The following is a 12312-nucleotide window of genomic DNA, read 5'->3' as shown; positions in this document are numbered from 1 at the left end:
CATTCTATCTTTATGCATCATGGCTTAGTGTGGCAACTGCTCTGCATGTGACTGCAAGACACTCCAGAGAGTTGTGGACGCAGCTCAGCACATCGTGGAAACCAGCCTCACATCCATAGACTCTGTCTATACTTCTCACTGTGTCAGTAGAAACAAAGAAACATAGAAAGCCTACAGCACAATACAGGCCCTTCAGCCCACGATGCTGTGCCGAACACACACTTACTTTAGAAATTACGTAGGGTTATCCATAGCCCTCTATTTTTCTAAGCTCCATGTACCTATCCAGGAGTCTCTTAAAAGACCCTGTCATATCCACCTCCATCACTGTTGCCGGCAGCCCATTCCACACACTCACCACCTCTGCATAAAAAAAAACTTACCCCTGATATCCCCTCTGTACCTACTTCCAAGCACCGTAAAACTGTGCCCTCTTGTGCTGCCATTTCAGCCCTGGGAAAAAGCCTCTGACTATCCACAGGATCAATGCCTCTTATACACCTCTATCAGATCACCTCTCATCCTCTGTCGCTCCAAGGAGAAAAGGCCAAGTTCGCTCAACCTATTCTCATAGGGCATGCTCCCCAATCCAGGCAACATCCTTGTCAATCTCTTCTTCACCCTTCCTACAGATTCCACATCCTTCCTGTAGTGAGGTGACCAGAACTGAGCACAGTACTCGAAGTGGGTCTGCCCAGGGTCCTATATAGCTGTAACATTACCTCTCGGCTCTTAAACTCAAGCCCACAGTTGATGAAAGCCAATGCACCATATGCCTTCTGAACAGTGATCTCTAAACAGATCCCTGAGGCACACCGCTAATCTCGAACCTCCATGCAGAATATGACCTGCCCACAACCACTCTTTTCCTTCTGTGGGCAAGCCGGTTCTGGATCCACAAAGCAATGTCCCCTTAGATCCCATGCCTCCTTACCTTCTCAATAAGCCTTGCATGGGGTACCTTATCAAATGCCTTGCTGAAATCCATATGCACTACATCTACTGCTCTACCATCACCAATGTGCTTAGTCACATCCTCAAAAAATTCAATCAGGCTCGTAAGGCATGACCTGCCTTTGACAAAGCCATGTTGAGTATTCCTAATCATATTATGCCTCTCCAAATGTTCATAAATCCTGCCTCTTAGGATCTCTCCATCAACTTACCGACCACTGAAGTAAGATTCACTGGTCTATAATTTCCTGGGCTATCTCTACGCCCTTTCTTGAATAAGGGAACAACATCCGCAACCCTCCAATCCTCCGGAACTTCTCCCGTCCTCATTGATGACGCAAAGATCATCGCCAGAGGCTCAGCAATCTCCTCCCTTGCTTCCCAGAGTAGCCTGGGGTACATCCCGTCTGGTCCCGGTGACTTAACCAACTTGATGCTTTCAAAAAGTTTCAGCACATCCTCTTCCTTAATATCTACATGCTCAAGCTTTTCAGTCTGCTGCAAGTCATCCCTACAATTGCCAAGATCCTTTTCTGTAGTGAATACTGAAGCAAAGTATTCATTAAGTACCTCTGCCATCTCCTCCGGTTCCATACACACTTTTCCACTGTCACACTTGATTGGTCCTATTCTCTCACATCTTATCCTCTTGCTCTGGAGCAGCCAGTATAAATCAAAGATCCTTCCCAGCCCAGACATTCTCTCTTCTCCTCTCTCCCATCAGGCAGAAGATACAAAAGCCTGAAAGCAAGTAGCACCAGGCTCAAGGACAGCTTCTATCTCACTGTTATCAGACTCTTGAATGGACTTCTTACACAATAAGGTGAACTCTTGACTTCACAATCTACAACATTTATGATCTTGCATTTTATCGTTCACTTGCACGGCACTTGTTCAGTAGCTGTTGCACTTTATTCTGCATTCTGTTATCGTTTTACCTTCTTCTACCTCAATGCACTGTGTAATGATCAGATCTGTATGAACAGTATGCAAGACAAGCTTTCAATGTATCTCAGTACGTGTGCTTTGAATGGCTGATAATGGCACACACAAAAAACTTCATTCCTGCCACACTGGACCCTCACCAATATGCTTACCGACTGAATCGCTCTACGATGGATGCCACAGCATCTATCTTGCACCTGGCCCTGACACAGTAGAAAACAAGGACACTTATATCAGAATGCTGCTCCTGGATTCCAGTTCAGCATTCAACACTATTGTCCCACAGACCGTGGTGAGCAAACTCCTACTCCTCAGTCTAAATACACCACTGTACATCTGGGTGTTGGACTTCCTAACCAACAGATCTCAGGTAGTCAGGGTGCACAACTGATCCTCCCTCCTCATCGACCTCAACACGGGTGTCCCCCAGGGCCGTGTGCTGAGCCCACTGCTGTACACTCTGCTCACACATGACTGCCCGGGCAAACACCCGAGTCATCACATTGTCAAGTTGGCCGATGACACGACAGTGGTGGGGCTCATCACCAACAACAATGAGATTACGTAGAGAGGAGGTGAAAGAACTCGAGGGCTAGTGTCAGACAAAACCTCTTCTTCCACGTCAACAAGACAAAGGAGATGGTTATTGATTTCACGAGAACTCACACCACTCACATCCTTATTTACATTGGTGGCTCAGCAGTGGAAACTGTGAGTTTCAAACTCCTGGAACGCACATCACACACAACCTCTCATGGTCCCAGAACACATTCCACACAATCAGGAAAGCTCACCAGTGCATCTACTTTCTGCGGAGGCTGAAGAGAGCTGGACTATGCATATCAGTTCTCACAACCTTCTACAGGTGTGTAGTAGAGAGCATCCGAACAAGCTGCATCACTGCATGGTGCAGAAACTGCACTGTGGCAGACAGGAAGACTCTACAACGGGTAGTGAAAACTGCCCAACGTATCACTGGCACCAGCCTACCCACCATCAAGGACATGTATAAAGATATGTGCCAAAGAAGGGCCAATAATATCATATAGAATCCCACCCACCCTGATCCTGGACTGTTTGTCCCACTCCCATCAGAGAGGAGGCTATGTAGCATCCACATCACGGCCACCAGACTCAAAAACAGATACTTTACCCAAGCAGCAAGACTGATTAACATCTCCACCCGGTAACCCACTCCTCCACAGCCCCCACCACCACTACTTTATAGCTTTCTGTCAGTCACCTTATGTACAGACACTCCTGTGCCTAGTGTCACTTTATGGCCATACAATAAATGTATGGATATAAGCTATCTCAGATATTTACAGTAACTGGATGGCATCCTAGGGCGAGTACTCAGGATGTGCACAGCACAACTGGCAGGTGTGCTTACTGACATTTTTAATCTCTCCCTCTCCCAGTGCAGAGTGCCCTCCTGCTTCAAAACATCCACCATTGTCTCTGTACGTGAAAAACCAAGGTAACATATCTGAACGACTGGCACCTTGTTGCGCTCACCTCAATAATAAGCAAATCCTTTGAGAGGCTGGTCAAAGATTACATCTGCAGCTTGCTACCACCCAAACTGGACCCCCTACAATTCACCTGCCAACACAATAGCCACTGCTCTACATACTGTCCTCACACATCTGCAGAAGGATGCTGTTCATGAACTACAGTTCAGCCTTCAACACCATTCTTTACGACCCTGTCTACCCATGGCACCACCTTCAACGAATTATGGACCTGTACTCCCAGATCACTTTGTTCCAACAGAATCGTCAGTGCCCTACCATCCACTACTTTGCCTTGATCAACTTTCCTGGTAACTTCCTTGATAAACTCTATAAGGTTGGTTAGACATGATTTACCACAAAGCCATGCTAACCATTCTCAATCAGTCCACGTCTACTGAAATACTTATACAGTGTATCAGAATACCTTCCAATAAGTTTCTCCACTACCTCAATGGCCAATAATTTCCTTGTTTATTCTTGGAGGCTTTCTTGAACAGCAGAACAACTTCAGCTCTCCTCCAATCCTCTGGTACCTCACCTGTCACTAAGGATGAGTTAAATATCTCTGCTAGGGCCCTGGCAATTCCTGCACTTAAGTGGTCAAAGGAATGGTGGATGAAATTTAGCTCATACAAGAAGTGACCCATTTTAGAAAATTAAACCACTGCAACGCCCACACAGTTAACGATGGGGCCCTGGACAGTGTTGTAGAACAGAGTCTTAGGAGGACAAGTACCTAGTACTGTGAAAGTTTTGGCACAATAGATCAGGTGGCAAAGATGGCGTATGGTAAGCTTGCATTTACTCTACAGAGGATTGGGAAGTCTTTAAAACCTTACAAAAGGAAACCAAGAAGGTCATTAAGAGAGAAAAGATTAACTATGAAAGGAAACTAGCAAATAATATCGAAGAGGATACTAAAAGCTTTTTCAAGTATATAAAGAGTAAAAGACAGGTGACAGTAGATATAGCCGATAGAAAATGATACTGGAGAAATTGTAATGGGAGATGAGGAGATGGCAGAGGAACTGAACAAGTATTTTGCATCAGTCTTCACTGAGGAAGACAGCAGGATACCGGACACTCAAGGGTGGCAGGGAAGAGAAGTGTGTGCAGTCACAATTACGACAGAGAAAGTACTCAAGAAGCTGAATAGGCTAAAGATCGATAAATCTCCTGGACCAGATGGAATGCACCCTCGTGTTCTGAAGGAAGTAGCTGTGGAGATTGCAGAGGCATTAGCGATGATCTTTCAAAAGTCGATAGATTCTGGCATGGTTCTGGAAGACTGGAAGATTGCAAATGTCACTCTGCTATTTAAGAAGGGGGCAAGGAAGCAAAAAGGAAATTATAGACCTGTTAGCTTGACGTCGGTGGTTGGGAAGTTGTTGGAGTCGATTGTCAAGGATGAGGTTACAGAGTACCTGGAGGCATATGACAAGATAGGCAGAACTCAGCATGGATTCCTTGAAGGAAAATCCTGCCTGACAAACCTATTACAATTTTTTGAGGAAATTACCAGTAGGCTAAACAAGGGAGATGCAGTGGATGTTGTATATTTGGATCTTCAGAAGGCGTTTGACAAGGTGCCACACATGAGGCTGCTTAACAAGATAAGAGCCCATGGGATTACAGGAAAGTTACATACGTGGATAGAGCGTTGGCTGATTGGCAGGAAACAGAGAGTGGGAATAAAGGGATCCTATTCTGGTTGGCTGCCGGTTACCAGTGGTGTTCCACAGGGGTCTGTGTTGGGGCCGCTTCTTTTTACATTGTACATCAACGATTTGGATTATGGAATAGATGGCTTTGTGGCTAAGTTTGCTGACGATACGAAGATAGGTGGAGGGGCCGGTAGTGCTGAGGAAACGGAGAGTCTGCAGAGAGACTTGGATAGATTGGAAGGATGGGCAGAGAAGTGGCAAATGAAGTACAATGTTGGAAAGTGTATGGTTATGCACTTTGGCAGAAAAAATAAACGGGCAGACTATTATTTAAATGGGGAAAGAATTCAAAGTTCTGAGATGCAACGGGACTTGGGAGTCCTCGTACAGGATTCCCTTAAAGTTAACCTCCAGGTTGGGTCGGTAGTGAAGGCGGCGAATGCAATATTGGCATTCATTTCTAGAGGAATAGAGTATAGGAGCAGGGATGTGATGTTGAGGCTCTATAAGGCACTGGTGAGACCTCACTTGGAGTACTGTGGGCAGTTTTGGTCTCCCTATTTAAGAAGGGATGTGCTGACGTTGGAGAGGGTACAGAGAAGATTCACTAGAATGATTCCGGGAATGAGAGGGTTAACATATGAGGAACGTTTGTCCGCTCTTGGACTGTATTCCTTGGAGTTTAGAAGAATGAGGGGAGACCTCATAGAAACATTTCAAATGTTAAAAGCATGGACAGAGTGGATGTGGCAAAGTTGTTTCCCATGATGGGGGAGTCTAGTACGAGAGGGCATGACTTAAGGATTGAAGGGTGCCCATTCAGAACAGAAATACGAAAAAATTTTTTTAGTCAGAGGGTGGTGAATCTATGGAATTTGTTGCCACGGGCAGCAGTGGAGGCCAAGTCATTGGGTGTCTTTAAGGCAGAGATTGATCGGTATCTGAGTAGCCAGGGCATCAAAGGTTATGGTGAGAAGGCGGGGCAGTGGGACTAAATAGGATAAAATGGATCAGCTCATGATAAAATGGCAGAGCAGACTCGATGGGCCGAATGGCCTACTTCTGCTCCTTTGTCTTATGGTCTTATGGCTGGGGAATTGTGTACAAGCGTTGGGACGTCATGTGGCAGTTGTATACTCTCTTGGTGAGACCACACCTGGAATCTTATGTGCAGTTTTGGTCATCATTCTATAAGGAGGATGTGATTAAGCTAGAGAGTGCAAAAAAGATACAACCACTACTTTATCATTTCCTGTCAGAGTCACTATGTATAGACACTCCTGTTCCTATTGTCACTTTATGGACAGACAATCTATGTACATCAGCTATCTTATGTATTTATATTTTTTTTATTATTGCATTCTTTATTTTATTCCGGTTTTCTGTGCTGCATCTGATCTGGAGTAACAATTATTTCATTCTCTTTTAAACAATCTTGCATCTTGGATGTGACTACAATAAACCAATAGATCTTTGTAAACTTGCATTTCCACAAAACTGCTAAATAGTTAAAATATAACACTGACTGTAAAGGACATTATTGTAAGAATTTCAGAAGTGCACACAACCAGCTCACACTGTAACAAATGACCATGAACTCCCCAACTCCACTTGCAAAACTGCAGTGCCAAGCAGTGGCAGAAACCAGCTACTACAGCAAATGTACAGGCTACAGAACAGCTCTGCCTTTGCTGGCTGCAAACTCATCTGTCTTCAAATCTGGGTGCAGCGTCACCTCGTGGCCAACACCGATTATCATTTTGCATCTTGTATGGAATTATTTACAAAGATGGCAATTTCCAATTTGGTGTTATATGCATATTATTAATTACAAAAATATGGCCACTCCTTCCCCAAAATACTTCAGTATAAATTCATATAGCACCCTTGAGGATGTACCAAAGCATGTAACAATGAAGCACAATATTCATTGTTTCAATGTACAGAACATTGCAACAAACTTGTGAACAGAAACATGCCAAGAATGATGTTGGTGAGTTGGTTGAAGAACTTCAAATTGCCCTGCAAGATGATTTTAACTCAATCAGTTAAAATAGGAAGATCCTTAGCTTAATGAGCTATCCAAAGGACGGGACCTTTCACACAATGCACTGCACTCCCTCACTGCACTGAAATATCAAGTCTAGATTTACTTAAGACTATAAAACTATAAGACATAGGAGCAGAATTAGGCCATTCAGCCCATCGAGTCTGCTCCACCATTTCATCATGGCTGATCCCAAATCCAATTCAACCTCATACACCTGCTGTCTCACCATATCCCTTGATGCCAATCAGGAAACTATCAACTTTCACTTCGAATATACCCACCGAACTTGGCCTCCACCGCAGTCTGTGGTAGAGTAATCCACAGATTCACCACTTTCATTAAAAAAAAACCTCCTCACTTCCGTTCCTAAAGGTCACCCCTCAATTTTATGGCTGTGCCCTCTAGTTCTGGATACCCCCACCATAGGAAACACCCTCTCCACATCCACCTTATCTAGTCCTTTTAACATTCAATAGGTTTCAATGAGATCCCCCCCCCCAAACTCCCGCATTTTTCTAAATTCCAGTGAGTACAGGCACAAAGCTGCCAGACGCTCCTCATATGTTAACCCCTTCATTCCCAGAATCATCCTCATGAATCTCCTCTGGACTCTGTCCAATGACATATCATCTTATCTGTGATAAGGGGCCCCAAATTGTTGATAACGCTCCAAGTGCAGCCTGACTAGTGTCTTATAAAACTTCAGCATTATCTCATTGTTTTTATATTCTATTCCCCTTGACATAAATGCCAACATTGCATTTGCCAAAGACTCAACCTGTGAATTAACCTTCTGGGGGTCTTGGTTAGGGACAGTGCCTGCAAATGGTGTGTTCGAACATTTTTATTCCAAGGTCTACCTCAACAACATACTGTAGCCAGAGGGGTCTTTAGCTTCTCCACTGAAATCCCTTCCTTTCACTCACTGTTTATTGCAGAGATCTGCTCCTCACCCGAGGGAGATTTACCACAAATGGCAAACACTTCCACACAAGCTACCTGGAGCACATCCCCCATGCCAGACTCAGCCACCTTGGATCCAGCAAGGCTCCTGATTGCAGGCTGGAACCTGGTCTGGCAGTTCCATTTTACGCAAGGGTAACAAGCTGGCATCACAAGTGGCCAAAAAGCCTGTTTGTATACAAGGGACACTCACACATAGACCAGTGTTGCAGAACTGGTTTCAAGCTGGACACATCAGGGCTCATCCAGGCACAGCTGATGCAGAGGTGACCCGAGGGGGTGGGGGGGAAACTACAGACATTGCAAAGCTTTGGAATGAGTCTCTCATTTTCCTTTGCGAACAGCTTAACTAAGAAATGGAATTAGGTGGCCCATATGCCCGTTGCACTGGGATTCAATTAACAGCTGCAAATAAACAGCAGAGCATTCCAAAGTGCGGGAAGGATGAAGTGAAATGGCACTCATCACGTTTTAATATTATGAATATTAATGATCTAATTGGCTGCTTCTGCCTTGCCGATTTCATACAATAAGTGTTTGTTAGACACTGTAATGAATGACCATGAACTTCCTAATTCCACTTGCAAAAGTGCAATCCCACACAGTGGCAGAAACCAGCTACTCCATCAATGTACAGATTACAGAACAGTAAACAGCTCCCTTTGGTGACACTCATCATATTTTAATATTAATGAATATTCATGGACTGCCTGGTCACTTCTGCCTTACTGACTGCATACAATAGGTGTTTATGTTATACAGCAGAGACTGATCCAATGAAGGGATACCAAGTAGGAAGAGGGACACAGAGATATGTCAGTAATTAAAGCGAGAGTTGCACTTCCAAGCTTTTCCAGGAATTAGGCAAGGTGAGAACCTATTGCATTTGGATTGTTGGAAATGCTGGTTTGATTCCACTGCTCAAAAGAAAACAGCACACTCTCCCACCTTGTGAACATTGAGAGCACCTGTCTCCATCAACATTTGGACAAGCTCTGGACCAATTGTTTAACAATGGAATTAGTATTAAAAGACGAGGAACAATTAGGGTTTGGTCAGTGAGGCTTTGTGGGTGGGAAATTTTCTCTCAGGAATTTGTTGGAGTTCTTTATTTCAAAAGGTTTCCAAGAGGATTGATGAGAGTAGGGCGGCACAGATATCATCTACATGGCCTTTAGCAAAGGCCTTTGACAAGGCCTCCTACGGTAGATAAGATCACATGGGAACCAGGATGAGTTGGCCAATCAGATACAAAAATGGCTTGATGGTGGGTGTCACAGCATGGTACTGGGGGGTTGTGTATCAGACTAGAGAACTGTGACCAGTGGTGTGTCACAGGGATCTGATATTTATCATTTATAGCAACGATTGGGATGAGAATGTAGGTGACATGATTAGTAAGCTTGCCGATGACATCAACATTGGTGGTGTGCTCTGTGAAGACGGTTATCCAATGTTACAACAGGATCTAGGTCAAATAGGGAAAATGGTCAAAGGAATGGCAAATGGAATTTAGCTCAGGCAAGAAGTGATCCATTTTGGGAAATTCAACTTGCGTAGTAAATGGTGGGGCCCTGGACAATGTTGTAGAACAGAGATTTGAGGGACAAAAGTACCTAGTACTGTGAAAGTCGTGGCACAATAGACCAGGTGGCAAAGATGGCACATGGTAAGCTTGCATTTACTGGTTGGGGAATTGAGTACAAGAGTTGGGACATCACGTGACAGTCTTAGATCGTCATGCGGGCACACTTGGAATAATACATGCCATTCATTCATTAAGAAGAATGTGATTAAGCTGCAGAAAAGATTTATGAGGATGCTGCTGGGACAGAGGGAGAGAATGGAAAGGCAGGGACTGCATTCCCTGTAGCAAAGGAGGCCGAGGTGTGAGCTTAGAGGTTTTCCATGAGGGGGCATAAACAAGGTAAATGGTCAGCCATTTTTCCCTAAGGTAGGGAGTCAAAAACTAGAGGTCATGAGGTTAAGGGGGGGTGGGGACAGATTTAAGGGGATCCAAGACACCTTGGTCAGGATGGATGATTTGGGACAAAGTGTCTGATTGCATGCTGTATACACCTTTATGAACCCCAGCGACCAATTGAAAAGAGGCTCAAGAGGACCTTTGCTCCCAGTTTGCTGCAAGAAGCTCTAACCGCCCAACAAACAGGAGAACAGAGAATTAACAACCCACACTGGGGACCATCTGTCACTGTTACATCTTAAAGCCAGTCTTTCTACCAAGGTGCAACTAAATTTCCTTACAGCCTCGAGTACAACAGATCACCCTGCGTGATGCTCCAGTCAAGAGCCTTTGCTATGGCAACCTGCCCTGCAAGGCACTTGCAGATTTGTTTACCTGAAAAATGACTAAGACCAATTGGTAAACATGACATCACAATCTTGGCATTCACTTAAAGGTCATAAGACCACAAGAAATCGCAGCAGAATTAGGCCATTCAGCCCCATCAAGTCTGTTCCACCATTCCATTATGGCTGACTTATTGTCCCTCTCAACCCCATTCTACTGCCTTCTCCCCGTAACCTTTGACACCCTGACTAATCATGAACCTACCAACCTCTGCTTTAAATATACTCAATGATTTGGCCTCCACAGTCAATGAATTCCACAGGTTCATTAGCCTTTAGCTGAAGAAATTCCTCATTTACGTCATAAAAGGATGTCCTTGTATCCTGAGGCTCTGCCCTCTGGTCCTAAGCTCCTCCTCCTCCACCCCCCCCCCCACCACTATAGGAAACATCCCCTCCAAAACCACTCTATCTAGGCATTTCAATATTTGATAGCTTTCAATTAGTTCCCCCCCCCCCCATTTTTCTAAACTCTAGCAAGTACAGGCCCAGAGACATCAAACATGCCTCATACGTTAACCGTTTCATCCCCAGGATTCTTCTCAGGAACCTCCTCGAACTCTCTCCTATGCCAGCATATCCTTTCTTAGAGAAGGGACGCAAACTGCTCTCAACACGCTGTGTGGTTTGACAAATATCTTATAAAGCCTCAGCATTACATCCTGCTTTTATATTCTAGTCAACTTTCAAAATGAATGTGCAGCATTAGTAGGATGAAGGGCATATTTTCTTGCAGAATGACTCTTAACTGCCACTTTCAAGGGTCATAAACATTGGCCTTGTGGACCAGTACAGATATCCAATGTATGATTAAATTAAGAAAAACAGTTTGTGCAAAAAAAAAGAGCTAGGACTGGAATACAAGGCACCGGTGAACATTTTTGGGAGCCGTATCCAAGGAAGGATGTGTTGGCATTGGAGAGGGTTCAAAGGAGTTTCATGAAAACGATTCTGGGATTGAAAAGCTTACATGAGGAGGGTTTGATGGCTCTGGGCCTCTATTCACTGGAATTGAGAAGAGTAAGGGGGGAATCTCATTGAAACCTATCGAATGGTGAAAGACCTCGACAGAATGGACATGGAGAGGATGTTTCCTAAGGTGGGAGAATCTAATACCAGAGGACACAGCCTCAGAGTAGAGGGATATCCATTTAGAACGGAGAAGAGGAGGGATTTGTTTAGCCAGAGTGCGGTGTATCTGGAATTCATTGCCACAGGTGCCTGTGGAGGCCAAACCATTGGGTATATTTAAGGAAGAAGTTGATTAATTATTGATTGGTTAGGGCATGAAGGGATATGGGAAGAAGACAGGAAATTAGGGCTGAGAAGGAAATGGATCAGCCATGATGAAATGGCAAAGTAGAGCAAGTCCACCTTGTCATGAAGTCTTAATGTACAAGGGCTTGGGCTGTGTTTTGCTTTTCTTATTGACAAAAGTATATCAACACAATTAACACTACAACTGCAATGCACTCAAAAAGCTTTACTTACTTGGATCCACATAGGCCCAGCTGGGGTGCATCGGTGCCGATGGCGAAGGGCTGCTATTCTTGGCACCTGCTGTTGCCTCTTCATATGTGGGGGGTGCAGTTGATGCACTCATCGGCTCTCTTTTCTCAGGACCTCCCTGCTCGGCTTCAGGATTTGGGGTTTTGTTCGTGGCAAAGAGCTACAAGACAAAGAGAGAATTGATGTGGGAATGCCTTAGATCTGCAGTATTGGTCAGGAGTGTCTTCACAGTGACAGGGCCATCTCTTTCGTGAAAGGAAATTAAACTCCCCCTTTGTTCTAGTTAGATCTTGTTTTTGTCATATTTATCAGGGCACTTTTGACCCAGGTAGCCTTTGAC

At 44.5% G+C, this 12312-nt stretch overlaps 1 protein-coding gene across 1 annotated transcript in view; it reads right to left on the bottom strand.

The window, feature by feature from the left end:
* LOC140191559 (protein lifeguard 2-like) overlaps positions 1–12312 on the bottom strand; it is a 65463-nt gene that overhangs the window by 27392 nt on the left and 25759 nt on the right. Inside the window, exon 2 of the mRNA XM_072249054.1 lies at positions 11955–12132. Coding sequence (XP_072105155.1) covers positions 11955–12132 — 178 coding nt within the window. The remainder of the gene's footprint in view (positions 1–11954; positions 12133–12312) is intronic.

Source organism: Mobula birostris, chromosome X, assembly GCF_030028105.1.
Source record: "Mobula birostris isolate sMobBir1 chromosome X, sMobBir1.hap1, whole genome shotgun sequence".
Taxonomy (NCBI): domain Eukaryota; kingdom Metazoa; phylum Chordata; class Chondrichthyes; order Myliobatiformes; family Myliobatidae; genus Mobula; species Mobula birostris.
This window is presented reverse-complemented; position numbering and strand designations above follow the sequence as displayed.